This window comes from Gossypium arboreum, chromosome 13 (assembly GCF_025698485.1).
Source record: "Gossypium arboreum isolate Shixiya-1 chromosome 13, ASM2569848v2, whole genome shotgun sequence".
NCBI lineage: Eukaryota > Viridiplantae > Streptophyta > Magnoliopsida > Malvales > Malvaceae > Gossypium > Gossypium arboreum.
In genome coordinates this window covers 119,828,958-119,853,507 of record NC_069082.1, presented here as the reverse complement: position 1 = coordinate 119,853,507, position 24,550 = coordinate 119,828,958, and the positions used below count along the sequence as shown (strand labels likewise).

The window sequence follows — 24,550 nt, the reverse complement described above, 5'->3', positions numbered from 1 at the left end:
TGGAAAATTGAGTATTCGTCCAAGGATGTATACTAAGATTTAGTTCTTGATGTGTTCTTCAATAGAAGAAAGAATTCGATAAAAGAAAAATAAGCCTTGTGTAGGTTACCGCCAAAGGTATAGTACGCCTAGTTTGCTCAAGCACTGTGAAGAGCAGGTTTTGGTTACTAGATCTGATTAGAAACTAACTGAATTGACTAATCAAATAACATATAGATAAGACTCTCATTTATGTTTCTTCCTAATTCTGTAGGCCATTAGCAATGACAAATTCTGAAATTTCTTGACACTTGTCAAATTCCACTAAACGAAAGTGGATTATATATAAAGGTGTGAGAAGGGTCCATGAGAGGAGTTTTTTTCTTCCTTCAAGATGATTTTTTTAATTCTTTCTTTTTCTTAAATATTAAATGTTATTTGTTGGTTGCTCTTCTTATGTAAACTAGAAGCTAAGGATTATCGGAATAAACAAAGGGTGTAAGTCTGGTAACTCTGTATGTTAAGAGTAAGGATGCTATGAAGTATATAGACTATAAGTTATGAATAAAAAGCCATGCATAGGGATTATCTGTAGATATATATTAGTGATCTGACTGTGTATGGGTTATAATGGTGAATTCATGTTCTTTAAGCAGTTGTTGCTGCTGGTTCAATCTGGATGACTGAGTCTGAGTTGGTAGCTATAGTAGGTGAGTCTCAGGTGAGTCATTAATGTCGACTCCTACAAGTCCTTGTAGATATATCTTTTGTGATCAATGTTCTAGTATTGGTGAATAAGTACTTGAATAATTGTTGAAAATATGTGTGAGATCTTAATATAGTGTCCTCGTAAGTCCAGAATGTAATGGACTGTAAAGTTGGTAGGCTACCAGTGCGGTATGTTTGTGTTCCTCTTGTTTCTCGACAGCTATCTCAGTTTGACTGTGCTGTTTTAACTAACAGGATTCTGGATAGGATTCAATGGTGGTCTACTAAGCACTTGAGTTATGTTGGTAGACTGTAACTCATTAAGGCTATGATCTTTAGTGTGCAAGTCTATTGGAGTCATAAATTTCTAATGCCTAAGAGTGTTTTTAAGAGGTTTATCAATATTGTCTTAGCTTCTTTTGGAAAGGGAAGGTTGGCTCAGGTCAAGGGGCTTGTGTTTGTTGGAAGGCAATTTGTTTACCTAAATTTGACAAGGGCTTAGGACTAAAAAATGTGGTAAAATGGAATCATACTTGTATTTTGCAGCTTATTGCCATGCTTGTATGAGAGCGGTCTCTTTAGATCGCTTAGGTTAGTGAATATGTTTTAAAAGGTAGGAGTTTTTTGATGTGGCTTCTACTTCAATGAGTAGCTGAAATTAGCGAATGATGCTTAAGTTGAGGCCTTTGGTTGCTGTCACTTCTCAACAATTTGCTAATGCTAAAGTGAGTACTTCTCAGCTATGGGAACCAATTAGAACTGGTGGTATGAAGGTGGAATGAAACCGTTTGCTATGGTTCCTTTTACATATTCCTAAACATTCTCTTATTTCTTGGATGGTTATTCTTAATAGACTTCCAACCTGGGATTGTTTGCTTGCTATGGGATTTCGGTTGATACTTGTTGCTTTTTCTGTATAGATGCTATAGAGAGATGTGATCACGTTTTCTTTGAGTGCAATTTTTCAAGGGTTAGTTTGGGCAATATTGAAACTTAAAGGAAAGTCATTGCTTGTTGCTATACTCAAGCTTGTTTGGAGTGCATATTTGTATGTGATATGGAGACAGAGGAACAATATGTATTTTGGTTCATCTTTCTAGACTGAAGATGCTGTCTTGGTGCAGATTAAAGAGATTGTGCGAGCTCGCTTAGGAGGAAGACCAATCAATAGAACTGGTCCTGTTAATGCTTCACTTTGTGCTTGGGGTATCATTCATTAACTTGTTTGTATAACATGTACAGTGTTTTTTTTTTTGTTCTTTTATAGGAATTTAATTGCATTCTTGGATTAATGAATTTCATCATTCATCAAAAATTTTATTGTTAAAGATTATATCTTCGAACATTCTAATTGGTAAACTTTTAAATCGTTTAATTTGAAAGCTCCTATCAATGAATTCTTTAAATTTAAAGGAAAAGATAATGAAATTACGAAAGAGTTTACACGAATCCAATAAAAAATCGAGAAAGGAAACTAATTGAAGCTTTTTTTTTCTAAACACTTTTAAGTGCATTCCGATTTTTAGAAAATCCAATCGAATATTAAAAATAACCAAACACACCCCAACCTAAATTTTATCAGTTTGGTTCATCAAATTTATATTTTTTTTGAAAAATTATTCGGTACAGTTAAAAAATTTGAATTTAAATTATTTTTATTATATTAAAATATTTTATATTATCAAAATAAAAAGTTTGGGCCTTAAATTGAGGCTAAACCATTTGATAAATGAGTCTACTTTTGATGGGCTAGTTTGGATGGAATCCAACACTTAAATAAGATATATAGGGGAAGAAAAAGAATCTGACTCACACATTTCATTAATTTTTATATAATTGGCTCAACCCTTCATTCCAATTTGATTTCACTTTGAGATATATAGATGGATCTCATCCAAATTCTTATTTAATAAATATATATTTCAAGCAATTTCTTGATCAATTTGTTATCTCATCGTAACTCAAGATGAAGAAATTCCAACATTTGCATTCAAGTCCAACTAACAAGGAATACAAGCAAGGCTGTGTGCATGTTTAGGACTAGCATGACATAAATACAACAATAACAACGTGAACCAGATATGCATTGGTGCCCTTGATTGTGGTCGTAATTTAAATCCAAGAGCATTACAAATTCTGGTCTTATATCTTAAAGGATAATATCAAGAGAGGAGAATGGAGAAGTAAATTTAAACCTCTCTGTTTATTACATGATACTTAGCAGAATAGTATGACTTGATTTAGAAAAATGCATGCGAACATTCTTTCAAACAAGCAAACTAACTTTTGGGGTTTTTATTTGGCTCTTAAAGTAGTTGTTAGTCCCATTAGAACCGAGACTGAAGATACTTAACCACATTCTTGTTCAACTGGAACGCCTTGGCCAAAACATCTGGGTTGATCGGTGGGTTTGAGCCAAACACTGCGTTAGCTATGGTGATACGCCCAGGATTGTGGCTGCTGAGACCAGCAAAGGCAACCGCCGCAGTTTTTCCTATGTTGAACTGGAAATGAATCGTACCAAAGGGGAAAACAAAAACATCTCCAGGGTTTAGGATTTTAGTGAAGAGACGGTTGTCTTGGTTCTCCACAACGAAGCCGACATAAAGTGTGCCTTCGACAACAAGCAGGATCTCGGATGCCCGAGGGTGAAAGTGAGGAGGGTTGACACCATAAGGTGCATAGTCGATTCGAATCAGAGTTATACCGAGAGTGTTAAGTCCTGGTATTATATCTACATTGATAATATTTACATTTGATCCATCTGGATTTGATGTGTTCCCCGGCCTGTTTAGGCCTGAAAAGAAGAAATCTTCTGCAACTGCAAGCTTTGGGTCTTTGCAAAATTTGCCATTTACAAACACTGCAATGAAGAAATGTTAAAAAGTTATATTAGAACATTGAAACGTAATGTTGTTCAGCCCATGCTTTATTAACATCATGAGGATGAACATTAACACAAAGTCTTGAATGCGTACCGCCATTCTTGATGTCCTTGATAGCTACACAAAAGTCCTGGAGAGGACTGGGGTCATATGCTGAGGCCGATGAGCAAGCAAAAGCAAAGAGCCCAAAAGCCATAAGAATGGAGCGAATCCCTTTCATTATGATATATGTTGACTTAGCTGGTTGTTTGCTATTGCTTGGGAGAAGATTGAGAAACTTTCCATGGCAGATAAAGCTATTAATAGATGGAAACCAACAGGCAGGTCATTATTTTCCATGACGTGCGCTGGTAAATGAGTATCAGGTTTGTGAAAAGGATAGGTTTTAGGTTTCTAATATGTAAATAGTGTCCATTGAATACACTTGTTTCTGCTTGCAATCCAGTTATAAGAAGAGAAGAAACTGGTTGAGGTAACATAAGATGTTATTGGATTTTGATTCTTAATATCTGCAATTATTGGGCAATTTATTAAAAAAACTCTTTTATTTCGTTATTTATCAAAATGGCCCGACTTTTTTATTATTTACTGAAAATGACCATTTTTCTCAAAAGCGCATTCATGTCAGCGCGAAGTCAGGGGACGTGTCAGTAAAACACTTCCCTAGGATAGCGTTTTGTCTAGGGAAGCGTTTTGCCCCCAACGGTCACATGACCGTTTGAACTCCAAACTCCAACGGTCAAAAAAATATATATAAAAGGCCCTTCCCCCTTTAATTTTTTTCACACAATAGTTCTCTCACAATTCTCTCTAAATTCTTTCTAAATTCTCTCAAATTTCTTTCAATTTTTGTCAAAGCTGTCTCTAATTTTTGCAAAAAAGCTCTGTTAAAATTTTTTTGAATTAATTTTATTTTTTAAATTACAAAAATATTCGATCGTGTTAGCAATGGCCGGAGAATTAATTCGTCTCGATACGAAACACATCTTCGTTGATCAAATGATAATGGTAAGTGATAAGTTTAATTAATTTTTGAATAGTATTTAATTTTTTTTCATTTATGCAATTTTAATTAATATTTATTTTATATTTTTTTATAACAGTCTGTAGATCGGGTGTTGCAATGCTATATCCGTAATATGTCTGGTCCTCCATCGCCATAAATAGAGAATTACTTGCGGGAAGTGGGTTTTTGGCAAGTGGCCACGATAGGCGGGGGGTGCAAGTTGGACCCGCAACTAATCAATGCATTGATAGAGAGGTGAAGACACAAGACGTACACTTTCCATCTTCTATGCAGAGAGTGTACTATCACTCTGGAAGATGTGCAATTGCAATTGGGATTGCCGGTCGATGGGTACGCAGCCACCGGGTTTGCTCAATCTACTAATTGGGGGGCCGTATACTACAAGCTTTTGGGTGTTATTCCAGATAATATTAACGGAGGTCGGATCGAGGTGGGCTGGTTATGAGACACATTTCCAGAGCCAAATAATGATTCGACTGAATTAGAAAGAATACGATATGCCCGGGCATACATTCTTGAGATGATTGGAGGTTATCTGATGCCAGACTTGTCAGGAAACCGCATACATCTGAGATGGCTACTGAAACTTGTTGATTTTAGAGTAGTAGGCGAATTAAGTTAGGGGTCTAATGTGTTAGCAACATTGTACCGGGAGATATGTGGGGCGACGTGACCGAATAAAGCCAAAATCGAAGGATGCCTATCACTACTACAATCATGGGCACGGTTTCGCTTTCTATTTTTACGTCCTCGAGTGAACCACCCATATACATCCCTCTAATAACGAGGTAAATTTTATATTAGATTTTACAATTATTACGTAGATTTAAAATATAATTGCATGCTAAAAAAATATTTAATTAGGTGGAACCATTTGGCGAGTTATGTTGGAATACCTACATCTCTTGAAGATATATGGCTTCTATTAGACCAATAGTCGGAAGCAAAAGTAAGTATTAAAATAAAAAATATATATATACATAATAAAATAGTCGTTTCGTATTTAGTATTTAGTATTACCTATATAACTAATATTTTTATCATGTTCATATAGTTTCAATGGACACCATACAAGGATCCAGCAATTCGGACAGTAATTCTGGATGAATTTTTTCAAAATCCAAACATTTGGCATGTGAAAGTCCCATTGGTCAACTATGCTATCGTAGAGATGCACCAGTCAGATAGGGTATTGCGACAATTTGGATTCTGACAACCAATTCCCGTGGAACCTGATGTGCTCAATGATGAGCATAAAGTCGACTTATGGCTGTTGAATACGGATTGGCCAAGACACTGGTCAGAATATATCGAAATGTGGGAAAACCGGTATAACTACATACCTACTCGGGAATCAATCATCATTCCTGAGTTAGCATACGTGCTGGAATACATGCCATGGTTTAGGATCCATGGCAAGCCATATTTACTATCGAAAGAGGAGAGGCGATGGCAAATTCGTGTGCAAAGGGAACGACGAGGCCCTTTAAATCCAAGAAGAAGGGATGACGACGCGGGTCCATCAGCAGCGCTCACACAATCACCCGGCCTATCAACAGCGCCCACACAGCCACCTAGCCCAACACTTCAACCGACGACACCCATATCACAGCCTTTTCAGATTATGCCAAGTGTGTATCCTAGCCCTTATATGTATCCTAACCCTTTTATGTTTCCTTTTCTCAGTCCTATGATAGGTTGGAATGCATGGCCTAGTTCATCTCTGTTCCTAATTACTTCGAGTCAACTGCCGATCAATAGGCCACTGTCGCATGAGGGATCTCACGAGGTGCCGTCGGGGAGTTCTTCTTTTTACCACTCCCCATCGCCTTATGGGATTCAAACACCTCCACTATGGGTGATGCAAACACCTTCACATTCATTATTCTATCAAGGTGGGTCATCCTCCCAAGACCCTCAACCAGATCCCCTACCGGAGGAACCACAATCCCCACTGGAGCAACCACAACTCTCGCCGGAAGCTGAACCAAGGAGGAATTCAGTGCGTACCGTCGACAACCCCCATGTGGCACTGATTTCGACCGACACCAACACTGATTTTTTTAATATATTTGAAGAAACTTTTTTATATAGTTTCATATAATAAAATAAAAGTTGTTTTTAATATTTTAATTGTACTTTACTTTTTTAATTTTATTAAAATAAATCTTCTTTTAAATTAGCCAACATTTTTATTATTTTTATATTTATTTTTATATAGTTTTAATTAATAAAATAAAAGTTATTTTTAATATTTTAATTGTACCTTACTTTTTTTAATTTTATTAAAATAAATGTTCTTTTAAATTAGCCAATATTTTTATTATTTTTATATTTATTTTTATATAGTTTTAATTAATAAAATAAAAGTTCTTTTTAATATTTTAATTGTACTTTACTTTTTTAATTTTATTAAATTAAATGTTCTTTTAAATTAGCCAATATCTTTATTATTTTTATATTTATTTTTATATAGTTTTAATTAATAAAATAAAAGTTATTTTTAATATTTTAATTATACTCTACTTTTTTAATTTTAATACAATAAATGTTCTTTTAAATTAGCCAATAATTTTATTAAAATAAATGTTATTTTGAATACGGTAATATTTTTAATATTATTTATATTTTTAATAAAATATAAATAGTGCAACATAATTTTATTACAACAACTATCAGCTATTTCGATTTGGACATGATCGAGTTATATGGCTTGGGTTCCTACACCATCCGCACAACCTTTGTTGGTTCGTTACTTCTCGGATATCCATATTGTTACATATTCTAGTCGAGCAAGGTCGACCCTTTGGTTTGCGATGCAATTCTCTATCCGGTAACAGCTTAAACGGAGCAAGCGATACAAACAACCACTTACGTTCATCTGGGATCAGTGGGAATACGTGTCTCCACACGTTGGACATGTATTCTATTTTGTATACTTGGTTGACATACGTCATGGGATCCAGACGGAGATTCTAACAAGCTGCAATTACATGAGTGTATGGATAACATAATGCGTCAAACATCCCATAGTCGCATGTCCTATTTCTCAAGTGTACACAATATTGCCCGCCAATAATACCTTGGTTCGGTCTGTCAAACCCCGTCACACGAAACCATAGGTTGTCGCGATCATGACACGCTATGTGCATGGTGTTGGCTCGTACCTTCGCCTTGTTAATCTCTTGCAATATCTTCGCGCACCATACATGGCCTCCCTGCATTTGGCTTTTATAACTCGCTACTCGCTTTGGAAATAGTGCCGCTAAATGAAAATATATCTCTAGCACAATGGCTGTTATCGGAAAATGACGCTTTCTTTTAGAACAGAATTTATGCATTTAGCCAGGTTTGGGGTCATATGACCATATCGTAGGCCACCGTCGTATGCTTGTGTCCACTATTCGAAAGGTATGTTACAAAGGTAGTCCACGCCTTCTTCATTAACTGAATGAAAAACCGCCAACATCTCATGAAAACGATCCTTACTTATCTCATACCTTGCCAATAAAAGTTTATAATGAAAATTACATACCACTCTTCCATTCAAAATAAATTGAATATTACAAACGAAATTATATTAATAGAGATTAAATACCCATGTTGGTCACTTGTAGTCGTTCAGTTCTAGATTGATATTGCCCGTAGTAGTTGGACGCAACGTGCCTTAGGTAATACCAATGGTGTGTGCGATGCCATTGGCTTCCTTGTCGCTCAATTGCGGGTAGTATTCTAGTGCCCGGATCCAATATAACACATATATATCAAGCTGGGGGCAGACATGCCTCCTTAACCTAGAAAGAAAGAAATCTCAGTCTTCAACTAACTCCCCCGGTGTTATTGCAAACGCAATTAGAATGATTCTCACACTGTCATCCTGTGCCACAACTAGCAATAGCCGATGGGTATATCTACCATACATAAAGGTACCGTCAATTTGTACCAATGGCTTGCAGTATATAAATGCGTCCTGACATTGCTTAAAGATCTAGAATAGACGCTTGAGCACTTGGCATCCACAGAGCAATTGGTCGTTGTAGTACGCAGGTGCCGTTTCAAGGTCTGTTATGCAACCTGGGACATATCTCTCCATCACTTGACACCACTACCACACTTTATTATATGAAGCGTCCCTCCTACTATGCATCTTTTCGAACACCTTCTACTTAGCTATCCAAACCTTGTGGTAAAAGGGCATGTACCTCAATTGGCTACGAATATCAGTAATTAAGACCGGCACTGAAGTTTTCGGATCTGCCTTCAGCGTGGGTAGTATTAAGCTAGCTAACATATCTGAATCCATCTTTGGATTATCTTGTGAAACACCTGTCAATGAAGTATGTTAAATAATGCAACATTACGTAATAACAGTTTTATTCAAAAACCCTAAACACCTAGTGATATTTTACCGCCAATACATGTATGTGAACCTTTATACTTTTTTATCCATAATTTTCCATTAACATGTACTGTCTTGCACTGCACACTTGGTTTCAAACTTATCAAATTTGGATTTAACACGTTGTAGTTAATCCCGATCATGATGCTATGTTGTTTCAATGCAGCTAGTTAACCCCGTTCATGATGCTATGTTGTTTCAATGCAGCAAGAAAACTATCCTTATTGGAAAACTCCCTACCAACTTCAATTTCACCCGAATCCAATGACGAACTTGTATGGTCACTCCTTCTGTGTGGTAGATCTGGAAACTCCAATGCATCATCTTGAGATAGATCGACATTATGTATGTAGGCTGAAGGCGAGTACGCCCTGAGTCATAGATCTTCTTCTTCTTTATCTGAACCCCCTTCAACATCTTAAGGTATGGTTGGAATAGGCTCCGGTTCAAAAAATAATCCAACTTCTGCACCATCGAGGTCGGGCTCTCGAGGTGGATCCACATCAGACTCATCATTTGACCCATTATTATCTGCAACGAACGAGGTCCCCTCGCTGGTGGATGTCGTAGGGAGTACATCATCCCTTCTTCTGAATGTTTCATAACATCCCCAATCCGATATAGATTATCAACCACTAGAAGTTAATGTCATTCCCCAATATTTATCTCAAACATTGATCGTGTGATTCGTAACAAGTAATAAATATTTATGAAGATCAAACCTAGACTAACTATTATCATGACAAAAAGGCAAGCGTACCTATCAAACAATAGTATAGTAATGGCAAGACCGGGATATCGTACCCAAGGGAACCAAAAGTATTAGTAATAACTATCTTTTTATTATATAGCTTAAGAATAAAATGGTTTGTTTTAATTAACTAACTAATTAAACTAAGAACGCACAGAGAAAAGAATTGGGGAATTGCTTTTGGGAAAATCGATTGACTTGAGACAACACCTAAGGACAAATCCACCTAGACTTTACTTATTATTCTGGCTCTGAACTAGACGATTTATCCATTCAACTTGTTCCGTAGAGATCTCTAAGTTATGTTATTATCCCTATTCAAGACTAATAACGTCTAATCCCTAAATTGAATAACTGAGACTTTTCTCTAATTAACACTCTAGGGTTGCATTAACTCGATCTATGGATCCCCTTATTAGGTTTCACCCTAATCCGGCAAAATCTTGTCACCCTATTTCTATGCGCGCAATCAACTCCGCTTAATTATGACAAGTGTACTCTTAGAAAGGGTCTATTCCTCCTCTGAATAAGAGTGTGTCTTGAATCAGTATCCTGGGATATCAAAACAAGAATTAAGAACACATAATTAAGAACAAGTTAAATATTTATCATTCGATTCAGAAAATAATAACAACATTCGTCTTAGGTTTCATTCCCCTTAGGTATTTAGAGGTTTAGTTCATAATAAAATAAAAGTACATCTTAGAAAAATAAAGAATACAAAACATAAAGAAAACAAAACATAAAAAAAACCCAAAACTCCTGAAGGGGAATTAAGGAGAGATCTTCTGTCTTGATGATGAATCTGACTTCTGAGATGGATCAATCGGCTTCCTTGGAGTAATTCCTTACCCCCTATTTTCCTTCTCCTTTTTTCTCATCTTTTAAGGTGTATTTATAGGCTTTGGAATGCCTAGAAGCCCTCAAAAGTGGCCTTTTCTGAATTGGACTTAACTTGGGCTCGGCAGGGACACGCCCGTGTGCGATTACTTCAGGCCATGTTCGAGCCTGTTAGAATGGCACGGGCGTGTGTTGTGCCCGTGTGAGTCGTACTCTAATTCTGCCAGATTGACACGGCCGTGTAGTTTGCCCGTGTAGGGAGGTTCAGGCCGTATTGATTTCGTACTTTGGCCCATTTTCTCCTTTTTTGGCCTGTTTCTCGTCCCTTTTGCTCTCCTATACTCTCCTGAGTATAAAACATGAAATTAAAGCATTAGGAGCATCGAATTCACCAATTCTAATGAGAAATCATCCATAAAATGCATTAAACATGGGGTAAAAATATGTATAATTTATGGTTTATCAAATACCCTCACACTTAAGCATTTGATTGTCCTCAAGCAAAATTCTCAACTCATAATCAAAATAAATCCTTCTCAACTTATAATTTCTATCGATAATATCTCACATTAACCCATAAGTAATCATACATTGAGAATTTAACTAAAAGAACATAAAAGTTTCAATCATTCCAAGTTGAGCATTTTATTTCGAAAATATAGGTGTCTTCCCTCATCTAAGTAATTACCTTTAATTCAGAATATCATAGAGTTTTACATCCTCACTAAAAATTCACTCAAATCACTCGAGGTGTTTTAAGGACAATAAAAGAAACACTCAATAGTCAATAATGAAAAGTCATTACCATAGGCTTGCATGAAAATCGAATCTCCACTATTGTAATTTAAGATGATATATCAATCAAAAGGTCTTTAGAGGGTTGTAATGAGGCTTGGTTAGGGGGTGTGGTCACAAGCTGAAAAGAAATGGCTAGAATCGAGATTGAATTGAAAAATTGCCTAACTAAAAAAATTAATCTTCACTTGCGTACAACAGAGCTTCTCTCAGAATATGAGATTACAGATATGCATACATAGTTGTTATTTTTTTTTTAAGAACAAGTTAAATAATAAAAAATAAATATCAAGAACAAAAAATAGCTAGGCAATCCATTCAACTCAAATCTCGACAAAAATAGGGATTAATTTAGGGTATTTCAATAATAATTGGTTAAAGGTTAATATCAATGGTAATACAAGAAATGGCTTGTTAGGCTCAAGGGGGTTTACTAAGGGTTAATCATGGAGGTAGGCTTTTCATGGCATGAGTGGGTTAATCCTAGGTGCCTTAATCATTTTGATATATCAAATCAAATAGTGTGGTCTCGACATGCATAATCAAGCAAGTTCTAGAATAATAGTTCAATACTGATGCACTCAAAGCAATAATAAAAGTGAGCACGAAATAACTAATAGATGCTCAAAAGGCTCAAAAATCTCACAAAAATTATGGCTTTTTGATGTCTAGACTCGTGAATTCCAATTCAAAGTAATACCTAGACTTGGGGAAACAACTTATAATTTTAAATTCTTAAAAATCAACTTATCATGCTTGATTCTCTAATGTCTTAAAGTTTAAAAAATCAATGCATAAATCCCTATGTTTTAATTCAAGATATATCAATCAAAATCATAAATCAATAAAAATTTATCCTAAATATGATATGAGAGCTTTTTAAGAGAACAAGATGATTATTCAGGGATTTTTCTGATAATGAAATAAATACCCCCTACACTTAAGATGTACATTGCCTTCAATGTACAAAGATAGATATTAAAGTATAAAAATAAGATAGGGAGAGAAGTGAAACTTCTTGTATGATGAATTCCTTGAACTAGAGTTTTGGAGAACGATCGGTTTAAAAGTGGAGGAGGATATTTCGACGGTCGTAGAGGTTCATTAGGCCATGAGTCCTACGCTAAAAGAATATTATATCTTGTGGTAGCTATGGTTGTGGTCGAGTAGGACATGGCAGTCGTGGAGAACCTTTCCCGGTAGAGTGTGAGTTCCTATGTGATGATGTGCTTAAAAGCTCTATATAACTGTGATAAAATCAGGAACTTTTAGGGGATATGAGGAAGAATAATTACTCAAAAAGAAATAACTGAAATTATTAATTAAAAATAAAATTCTAAGATCTAACAAAAATCAAAAGTAGTTTCAATAAAAATTAAAAACATAAAATAATAAATAAATATTTCTAAACATCTTCATCGCTGGATGGTTCGCGAGGTAGGACTGGCGATGAGATGTGGAGGTGCTGACAAATCTGCTGTAGAGTAGCATCAATGTTGTCAAATCGTTGAAAATACTGCTGCTCGAATCGGGTTAGGCGCTCAGAGATGTCAGCATATGAAGTCGCCGCATGAACTGGACGAGAGGGTGGTGGTGGCTGAGTTGGTGGGTCCTCATGCTGTGGAGGGACATCATCAGGAATGTCCTCATAGGCCTCCTCCTCGGTAGATTGGGCAAGATGATATTGGGGAGGGCAGGTTCCTCGGCTAGGGTTTTGAAATGAGGAAGAAGATGAACAGTGTTTTGTTTATATAGGGGATGGTCACACGGCCTAGGGCCATGCCCATGTAGCCCGTGTTTTTCGAATTTTTACAATTTAAGTCGTACCTGGCTACTATCACACGCCCGTGTGTCTTGGGCGTGTGTCAAACACAGCCCTGTCGCACGGTCGTGCCTAGCTTTGTTCGCTTCTCCCACGCCCATGTTTTATGGTAGTACGCCCGTGTATTGTTGTACATGGCTTAATGGTACGGGCGTGTCACACACCCGTGTCGAAGAAACAGAATCGAGCCTTGTCCTTGGCACGCCCGTGGTTCTCCATTCCCACGCACGTGTTTTCCTATCAAGTTCACACATGGCCATGTCGCACAGCCATGGGGATTTATCGCACCCCGTGTTTTGGGGAAACCACGTCCTGCTTCCACACAGCCGTATCGCACGGTCATGTCTCTTTCCCCTGTTTGGCCACGGCTTTAGGCACCCCTGTGTGCCTGGCCGTGTGTGCTGAAAAACTTTGCAATTCAAAGACTAAGTTAATTGATTCGAAGTGTGAGAAGTTAAAAATAAAGAAATCAAAATATGTTAGTACTCGGGTTGGCTCCCGAGAAGCGGTTATTTATAGTCTAAGCTCGACTTACCTCTTCGTTGATTTATCATGGTGGTTTGAGGAGTTCATACTCCTCGTTCTTGCTGTCAATCTTAAAATAAGGTTTTAAACGAGTGTTGTTTACCTTAAAAGTGCCAAACTTTGGATGACTCACCTCAACCGTACTGAATGGAAAAATACTGAGTACCATAAGAGGGATTTCCTCATTTCGTGTAGTAGTGACAATGTGAGGATCAACAGTATCTAGTAAGACTTTATCGCCTACCTTAAGTTGATTAGGAGAGGTATCGGGCTTGTTTTGGCATAGTTTCGATTTATCATGTGTTCTCGGTTTGTGTTCTCGCCATTCATCTAGCTCTTCTATCCGTAGCCTTCGTTCTTCAGGGACGTCTTTATTCTGTTCATGATAATAGTGAACTGTCTCCATTGTCTTGGTTCGAGGGGATTCCTACAAGGATGATGGAGTATTAGTTTTATCATCGACAGGTTTTATAGCGTTATCTTGAGTTTTAGAGGTTTTGACTGAGTCGCGTACTTGAAGTGTTACTGAGTCGTCACTTACACGAAGTGTTAGCTCTCTTGTGCCTACATTAATAATGGTTCTGGCAGTTGCTAAAAAGGGTCGTCCTAAAATTAAAGGTACCTCGTTATCCTCATCTATATTTAAGACGACAAAGTCTACTGGGTAAATAAACTTATCAATTTTAACGAGAACATCTTCAATAATACCCTTAGGAAATCTAACTATTTTGTTAGCCAATTGTATACTCATCCTAGTCTGTTTGGGTTTACCGAGACCTAGTCGTTTAAACATATTATAAGGCATAACATTTATACTTGCCCCTAGATCAGCTAAAGCATTATTCACAGATAAACTACCAATTAAACAAGGAATTGTAAAACTCCCTGGATCTTTCAATTTGTTAAGTAGCTTATTCTTCAGAATAGCTGAACAGACTGTATTGAGTTCCACATGCGATGTAGCGTCTAACTTTATTTTATTAGCCAGAAGTTCCTTTAAGAATTTTATTGAGTTGGGCATCTGCGAAAGAACTTCAATAAAGGGTAAGTTAATATGTAATTTTTTTAAGAGTTTGACAAACTTACCGAATTGTTCTTCTGTTCTGTCTTTCGTCATCGCTTTAGGATATGGCACACGAGGTTCATAATTCGTACTTACCTGTTTAGGATCATCATCGTTTACCTCTTCTCGATCTTGTTCATTGCGTTGTCTTGCTGTAATTCTGGCTCAGGTGCAATGAATCCTTCCTTATCTTGGGCACTAATTGCATTGAGGTGTTCCCTCGGATTAGGTTCTGTATTACTTGGTAAGCTACCTTATGGTCGCTTGGAGATTAGTTTGGATAGCTGGCCTATCTGAGTTTCGAGTCCTTGGATCGATGCTTGTTGATTCTTAAGTGTAGTCTCGGTATTTTAAAAACGGGTTTCTGACACCGAGATGAATTTAGAAAGTATTTCTTCAAGGTTTGGTTTCTTCTCTTGTTGATAAGGTGGTTGTTGAAAACCCTGAGGATTTTGTGGCTTTTGATTCCCTTGACCACTTCAGGAGAAATTTGGGTGGTTCCTCCAACATGCATTATAGGTATTACGGTATGGGTTATTTTGAGATCTAAAGTTATTATTACCCATATAGTTGACTTGTTCCTCTTCGGTTATGGGATTGAAGGATTGGTATTCTATATGCACACCTCCTCCGCTTGAGTCACACCTCATTACTGAATGTACCTGTGTAGAACCAAAAAAACTATCAATCTTTTTATTGAAAAGTTCTACCTGATTAGAGAGCATGGTGACTGAATCGATGTTATAAACATCGGCTGTTTCTGTTGGCTTTGTCCTCATAACTTGCCACTGATATTTATTCAGTGACATCTCCTCTATGAATTCATAGGCATCTTCTGGTGTTTTATTGTTGATGGTTCCGCCAGCAGCTGCGTCAACCATTTGCCGAGTAGAGGGATTCAGACCATTGTGGAATGTTTGAACTTGAAGCCAAAGCGGCAACCCATGGTGAGGGCACCTTCTTAGTAAGTCTTTGTATCTCTCCCATGCATCGTAAAGTGTTTCTAAATCCATCTGCACAAAAGAAGAGATATCATTACGTAACTTAGCCGTTTTAGCCGGCGGAAAATATTTTAATAGGAATTTTTTGGTCATCTATTCCCAAGTAGTGATAGATCCTCGTGGTAATGAGTTCAACAACTGTTTAGCTTTATTTTTCAGTGAAAAAGGAAATAACCGAAGGCGAATGGCATAATCAGAAACGCCATTAATTTTGAAAGTGTCGCAAAATTCAAGAAAATTCGCCAAGTGCGTATTGGGATCCTCATCCTGCAAACCATCAAACTGGACAAACTGTTGTATTATCTAAATTGTGTTAGGTTTCAGTTCGAAATTATTCACAGCAATAGCAGGTCTAACTATACTTGATTCAGTTCCTATTAAAGAGGGTTTAGCATAGTCATACATAGTACGTGGAGCAGGATTTTGATCAGCTGCAATTACAGGAGGTAGCTGATTGCCTTGGTTTTCAACCATCTCGTCGGTTGAAGGTTGAGTATTGTCTTCTTGCTCATTCTCTGTGTATCTAGGCTACGCCTTATTTCTCTTTGATTTTTACGAACTGTGCGATCGATTTCTTTGTCAAAAAGTAATGGTCTTGACGGGTTTCTTCTAGTCATAAACTATAAAACCTACCAAGAGAAAGAATAAGTAAATTAGTAAATAATAATAATAAAATTAAATGAAATTGCAAGAAAAATAAATGGCTAAAGTAACAAAAATTAAGCGTTCCTAATATTTCAGTTCCCCGGCAATGGCGCTAAAAACTTGATTGCGTGATTCGTAACAAGTAATAAATATTTATGAAGATCAAACCTAGACTAACTATTATCACGACGAAAAGGCAAGCGCACCTATCGAACAATAGTATAGTAATGGCAAGATCGGGATATCGTACCCAAGGGAACCAAAAGTACTAGTAATAACTATCTTTTTATTATCTAGCCTAAGAATAAAAGGGTTTGTTTTAATTAACTAACTAATTAAACTAAGAACGCACAGAGAAAAGAATTGGGGAATTGCTTTTGGGAAAATCGATTGACTTGAAACAATACCTAAGGACAAATCCACTTAGACTTTACATGTTATTCTGGCTCTGAACCGGATGATTTATTCATTCAACTTGTTCCATAGAGATCCCTAAGTTATGTTATTATCCCTATTCAAGACTAATAACGTCTAATCCCTAAATTGAATAACCGAGACTTTTCTCTAATTAACACTCTAGGGTTGCATTAACTCGATCTATGGATCCCCTTATTAGGTTTCACCCTAATTCGATAAAATCTTGTCACCCTATTTCTAGGCGCGCAATCAACTCCGCTTAATTATGACAAATGTACTCTTAGACAGGGTCTATTCCTCCTCTAAATAAGAGCGTGTCTTGAATCAGTATCCTGTGATATCAAAACAAGAATTAAGAACACATAATTAAGAACAAGTTAAATATTTATCATACGATTCAGAAAATAATAACAAGATTCTTCTTATTTTTCAATCCCCTTAGGTATTTAAGGGTTTAGTTCATAATAAAATAAAAGTACATCTTAGAAGAATAAAGAATACAAAACATAAATAAAACCCAAAACTCCTGAAGGGGAATTGAGGAGAGATCTTCAGTTTTGATGATGAATCTGACTTCTGAGATGGATCAATCGGCTTCCTTGGAGTAATTCCTTACCTCCTATTCTCCGTCTCCTTTTTTCTCATCTTCTAGGGTGTATTTATAGGCTTTGGAATGCCTAGAAGCCCTCAAAAGTGGCCTTTTCCGAATTGGATTTAACTTGGGCTCGACAGGGACACGCCAGTGTGACAAGCCCGTGTGCGATTACTTCAGGCCGTGTTCGAGCCTATTAGAATGGCACGGGCGTATGCTGTGCCCGTGTGAGTCGTGCTCCAATTCTGCTAGATTGATACGGCCATGTGGTTTGCCCGTGTGAGGAGGTCCAGGCCGTGTTGATTTCGTACTTTGACCCATTTTCTTCGTTTTTGGCCCGTTTCTCGTCCCTTTTGCTCTCCTATGCTCTCCTGAGTATAAAACATGAAATTAAAGCATTAGAAGCATCGAATTCACCAATTCTAATGAGAAATCATCCATAAAATGCATTAAACATGGTGTAAAAATATGTATAATTTATGGTTTATTAAACATCGACCCACCGAGGTGCATGTCCCATCCACCAACGGAGTGTCGTGTAGGGGTTGTGTATTCCATACTTCTACCAAACACGAGCGCTTCCGTATTTTTTCACCCACTAATAGAGTGTCGAGCAGGGGTCGTGTATTCCTCTCGAACAACATTAGATGTTGAAGTCACAAATGCATCATTTGGCAATGAAAAATGGACATAAAACTCAAGATAGGGTGATCCACTAGCAAGATGAGTCTGCACCATTGCCTCCAAGCTACGAGGACCTTTGATGTCGAATGAGTCATATCTCACGGGATTAACCAAAGTACAAAATCGATACTTAATAGACAAAACTTATCGATACTTAATAGGCAAAACTTTCATTGGCGTCGTTCTGAAGATTTTACGCCTAATTCTTTTACGAAGTTCTGTCAAATCTATGTTCTGGTTAAAAACCAGTCGCGCTGTGCTCTCTGAGAAAAAAACACCATTTTCGGTGTCACAGACCTCGCCATCATAGTAAATAACAGCACTAATACGTTCACTTATATTCAGTTTCTATTTTATTTTAGCCTCAATTTCTCTTGCTATAACTTATGCAACCTGAGAATGAAATTTGGCTCATTTATAGTCTAAGGCTTTTTCAGATGCTACTGTAGCAAAAGAGTGTCCACGTGAGAGCTTTTTTCCGTAATTTTGCTGACAATACATCCTTCTTGAAGCGTTTTTGACACTATTTGTTCATAAACATCTTCTCAAAATTATTTTTTTAGATACTACTGTAGCAAAACAGCGTCTACGTGGGAGCTTTTTTTCGTAATTTTACTAACAGTGCATTCTTCTTGAAGCGTATTTGACACTATTTGTTCAGAAACATCTTCTCAAAATTATTTTTTCAGATACTACTGTAGCAAAAGAGCGTCCACATGGGAGCTTTTTTCCATAATTAATTAATAGTTAATTTAATTAATAAACCCTAAAAAACCCTAAACCCTAATTTAATTTATTTTTTTAAATTTCATAGTTAATTTAATTAATTAATCCTCAACTCTAATTAAATTAATTTTTTCCTTAAAAACACTAAAACCCTAAACCTTAAAAGCCTAAAACCACTAAACCCTAATCCCAAAACAATCAAAAACCCTAACCCTAAAAACCCTAAACTCTAATTTAATTGATTTTTTTAATTTCATAGTTAATTTAATTAATTAACCCTCAACTCTAATTAAATTAATTTTTCTCTTAAAAAATACTAAAACCCTAAACTTTAAAAACCATAAACCACTAAACCCTAACCCTAAAACAATAAAAAACCCTAACCCTAAAGAAAAGGGGGCAAAACGTTTCACTTGGGGAGCATTTTGTCCAAGTTAGCACGGTTACCACAAGGAAGCGTCGGTAGCTTTTTGTGCTGACGTGGACAAAACGCTCCCCCAGAGAAGCGTTTTGCTAACACGTCCCCTGACTTCGCGCTGACGTAGATGCGCTTTTGGAGAAAATAGTCATTTTGGTAAATAATAAAAAAGTCGGGCCATTTCGATAAATAACGAAATAAAAGGGCTTTTTTTATTAAATTGCCCCTAATTATTTTTTTACTTCAAGACTCATACCTCATTTATTATAATAATAATAATAAACATTTTTTCTTGTACGTAATTCAACCAATATATATATATATATATATATATATCAAGTGGCTCAGGTTAACTGCCACTTTGAATTTGGCCAGATGGAAGGTCCCAAATGACCTAACTTGGGTAAATTATTTGAGATATAAATATAATCTGCTGAAGCAAAAGAACACAAGGTATCTTTCATGTCAAAGGATTAGTTTGTCTACAGTATAAAACAATATTCTACGAAAATGAAAATATGTAAAAGAATAAAACGAAAATTTTAAAATTTTTAAGTTTAGGATACTTATAATTTTTAAAATATTTTTTTATAATTTTCAAAAATTTATTATGAAAATTTTAAGTTTTTATAATTTTCTAATTCTTAAGATTTTTTGGTTTTTCAATGATTTTCTTTTAATTTCTCATATTTTAAAAATTTTTAAAGTATGTTGTTGGTATGTGGCAACACGTACGTCATTGATTAGTTGGATAATAAAGATTACAAAATGAAAATAAGGAGCTAAACTAATAAAAAATAAATACACAATCTTGTTTGATATTATTCTGTCCAAATTAATTTGAATTATCTTATATATAAATTTACGATTGATTCAGCAGGTTGTATCTACATCATCCTTAGCTACATACATAAATGTAGTTTTAGACGGATGACAATTGAGATATTATAGATTCGGAATATTTATATATACACAAATATAATTTATCTTTTCCAAATTTAGTTATTACAATTTTAACTAATATTTAAATTTGTATATTACAAATTTTGAATAATATTTAAATTTTAACAATTAATAAAAGGATGTTTTCATGTTTAATCTAATATTTTCGGGTAAAATCTAAAATTATTTTATGGATTTAAATTAAAAACATTTTTAATTTATAATATGCTTTACATAAGAAGAGGCCCACAAAGAACATCTTTTATTTTATATTCAGAAAATTAAATAAAATAAAATTTAATGTTACTATAAATAACAAATGACAACTTCAAACATCATTCAACATTTCTCCTATTGTTATCCCATCAGAATTCGGATTGAAGATTCTTCACCATTTTCCTGTCCAAATTAAAAGCCTTGGCAAGAATATCAGCATTAATGGAAGGGTTTGAGCCAAATACTGCATTTGCGATAGTGATCACCCCTGGGTTTTCACTGCTAAGACCAGCAAAGGCGACAGCATAGGTGTTCCCTATGTTTTACTGAAAGTGAATGAGAGAAAAACAAAGACATCTCCGGGATATAGGACTTTAGAAATCAAATGATTATCTGGATTCGATGTAACGAAACAGACATGGAGTGTGCCTCCCAGAACAACTAGAATCTCTGAGGCTCGAGGGTGAGTGTGAGGTGGGTTCAGGCCACCGTTAGGTGCATAGTCAATTCAAACCATAGATATCCCCAATGTGTGAAGTCCTGGCATCTGTGCAACATTAACAGGTGTGACAGTTGATCCAAATGTGTTGGATGTGTTTTTGCGGATATGGAGACCTGAAAAGTAGAAGTCATCTGCTTTGGCAAGCTTTGCGTCTTTGCAGAATTTTCCGTTGACAAACACTGCATGAAAGCAATAAATGTTAGTCAATACCAGAAGAAGAAAAAAAGATGAGTTCATGTTACTAAAACTTGAATATAAGTGTCGAATATATGGATGTGATAGATACGAGTGTGAAAGGTGTTAAGATTCATATCCTGTTCATGTCCGGATATACATTAGACACAGAAACAAGTAGCTCAAGAAAAATGAAAGTATTTGAAGAGAAGACATACCAGAGCCCTTGGGATCATTAATGGCTACACAAAAGTCCTGAAGAGGGCTAGGATCAGAGGCAAAGGTCAAAGACGATGCAAGAGCCAAGATGAAAATGGCTACTATAATCTTATGGGCTTCCATTTTTTGTATATGGTAGAGTTAGCTTCTATTTCTTTCTTGGGCGTGAGAGGCTCTGCATGAATGAATGGCCATTTATAGGTTGAAGCCATTTTCTTATTTTAATTAATTTTCTTTAATTATGCCATAGATGACAGTACATATAGAAACAACTGAATCATTTTTAATTACTTGGTGAATCAGCAGGCCTGCATAAAAGACGTAATATAATACATCTTCCTTTGCTTAAATCAGGACATATTTTTAAAGTTAATTAATAATATAATATTTTTTATATAAAATTATAATATTTTCTTCATTACTCATGTACAAAATATTATTTAATACAAATAAAAGAAAATTATATAACACATGCTATACAATAATCACGTTCATTTCGTTAAATCGTATATATCTGTTAAAAAAAAATCATTGTTAGGTCCCCATTTGATTAAATAAGTCTCATAATATTGATAAATATTAGCATCAAATTTGGGTTTAAATAAAATTAAAACTAAATTTCACGGCCACAATTATGATTAAAAACCAATAAAAATTAGATTGAAATTAAATTATTCTATGAATTTGAACAACTAAGAGTCAAATATCATTATTAATTGAGAATATAATATTCCCATAAACATATTAAATTTTATTATATTTAGCAGATTTTATATGAATAAGAGTATTAACTTTCATTACGACGTTGATTGAGTTTTAGTTCTGTTCACATTAATATTATTAGCGAGTGCAAAAGGATATGGGTTTGAGTGTGATGAAATGCATTATCCTTTTATGTAAGGGTTAATGAGAGGTTATGAATAATTCAAGGCATTGTATAAAAAAAATCATTACCATAATTTTTGCTTTAAAAAATATTCATCACCGCTAGAAAAATGTATAATGATTTTTTTAGCTCTTTAACTATATGAAAAATGTCATTTTAGTTATCCATTTAATTTTTCGTCTCTTTTAACCTTTGAAATTCTATTTTTGTCAATCACTCCAAATAGATGTAAAAGTTAATGTTTGTTAACTTTATCGACGTAACATACAAATGATGACATGTCAACATTTAATTATTTTTAATATTTTAAAAATATTAAAATTGTTATGAATATTTTATTAAGTGGATGTCTATCAAGATATAGATAGGTTTAGATATACTTTAAATTCTAATAGTGTTTAGAAGTAGAGTTCTATTTCATTTATACTTCTTGTATTTATAAATATAAACTCTAGAGAAGCATTGTAAAATTTCTATTAATCAATACAATACGCTTTATCTTTGCTCTCCCATTCTTTTTGTTCTTTATTCTATGTCTTTTATTTTATAACACGTTATCAGCACGATTCTCTTTTTTTTTTTTTATAATATGGGCACTACAAATCTGCTGCTGAAGTTGTTGTCGATTGCCTTCTAGAGCTATTACAATTTCAGTCTTCAATTAAGGCCTGAGCACTATAGGTAATCATTATCCAAAGAAATATATATAATCCTTATGTGTGTGATGACGAAGATGTTAAAGTTCTTCAGGTATATTTTACTATGATTTATTTATTATATCATGTTTATTATAATTGGAGACTAATCATGACAACAAGAATATATAGATTCTGATTTGAAATCCACGCATGTTTGAAATAGTGATTATGAAATAGAGAATCAATGGAGACGTTTAGAAGTTTGTCCTACTAGATTTGTTGCATTCTCTGAAGTGAATGCAAAAAAAAAGAAAATAAAAGATATAATCATTGACCACTAAAAGTGGGAACGCAATAATAAATAAGACAAAAATGAGAGTTCTCAAGATAATTGTTCAAAGGTTAAAGATAACTTATGTTAAAAAAATGTGATATGAAATATTATTAGTCACATGTGTGGTGTATGCCCAAATATTTTGTTTCTATTAATATTCTTTGAGGAAGGATATGAGAATGTAATAATGAATTATATTATTACAGATAGAAAATATTTATCTTATTTGGTACTGAAATAAATAAATGTTGTTCCACTATTTGATAGTACAAAATTAATTGAAAGCTCCAAAAGAGCTAATATATCAATATCTGAAAAGCAAAAAATTTGTGACGGTTAATGCATTAGTTTTAAAAGATATTTATTATAATCGATATCATATTGAGATTGTGAATGAAGAAAAGATTATATCTCATATGAATCATTATTGCTATAAATATCTATTTTGAAAGGATGAAAAAAAAAGGGTGAATGAGTTATTGATTACTCTTGTTTTTAAATTGAATTGATTATGACTATTTTTGTAATCTTTTTTTGTTATCGTCCCCATTAAGGGATTGAAAGAAAAATATTTGACTGTGAAAGATCTACTTATGAGCAATAGAATATGGTAATTCTATCTAAATCTCATTATGGTTGAATGCACCTAAAGTTGCAAGTTTTTTTTTAATTATGAGTATAACTCTACAGTATTCAGAATAAGTTCTCAATTAAAATTACATGGAAAAATATTACTGATGAGAACTTGCAAGAGAGAAAACTTATATATGAAAAGGCATTGGTTATGTACCTATTGTACACCTGAAAAATAGTGATTTAGACTTCACATTGATTTAGACATTTTCAAGAGTAAATGTGACAGTAAAATTATCAATTTGTTATAATTTATATTGACATGATTAGTACAATTGAAATGCATGTTAAAGTAAACTAGAAGTTTACTAATACAAATATATTTACTACTTGGCGTGACCAGTTAGACCATCCTAGATCATATATGATGTGAAAATTAATTGAGAATTCATATAGACATTTATTAAAGAACCAGAAGATTCTTTAGTTTAAAGAATTTTCATTTGTTGCTTGTTCTCAATGAAAATTGCTTATGAGAAACTCACTAGCTAAAGTTGAGATTTAATATCTTGCATTTCTTAAATGAATATGGGCTCATTCATCCACCATGTGGATGGTTTTGATATTATATGATTTTAGTAGATACATCTACAAAATAATCAATATGTGTTATCAACTTGCATGCAACCTGTTGTTTGCAAGGTTGCTTGTTTAAATAATTAATTTCATTATACAATTAAGACAATTCATATTGCTAAAGCTGATTAGTTTATATCTCAGGTTTTTATT

At 34.7% G+C, this 24,550-nt stretch overlaps 1 protein-coding gene, 1 non-coding gene and 1 pseudogene across 2 annotated transcripts; 1 reads left to right on the top strand and 2 right to left on the bottom strand.

Annotated features, from left to right (window-relative positions):
- Window positions 1-2,654: 2,654 nt before the first annotated feature.
- On the bottom strand, window positions 2,655-3,837 carry LOC108463233 (germin-like protein subfamily 1 member 14). Its single transcript, XM_017763173.2, has 2 exons — window positions 3,666-3,837; window positions 2,655-3,550 (listed from the first exon to the last, which is right to left on the bottom strand). The coding sequence occupies exons 1-2, from the start codon at window positions 3,790-3,792 to the stop codon at window positions 3,015-3,017; spliced, it is 663 nt and encodes a 220-aa protein (XP_017618662.2). The 5' UTR covers window positions 3,793-3,837; the 3' UTR covers window positions 2,655-3,014.
- Window positions 3,838-15,733: 11,896 nt separating this feature from the next.
- Window positions 15,734-15,840, top strand: LOC128287600 (small nucleolar RNA R71). Its single transcript, XR_008278300.1, has one exon. It is a non-coding gene; the product is annotated as a small nucleolar RNA R71 (small nucleolar RNA).
- A 4,744-nt stretch (window positions 15,841-20,584) lies between these two features.
- LOC108463227 (germin-like protein subfamily 1 member 7) lies at window positions 20,585-21,456 on the bottom strand (annotated as a pseudogene).
- Window positions 21,457-24,550: the final 3,094 nt, after the last annotated feature.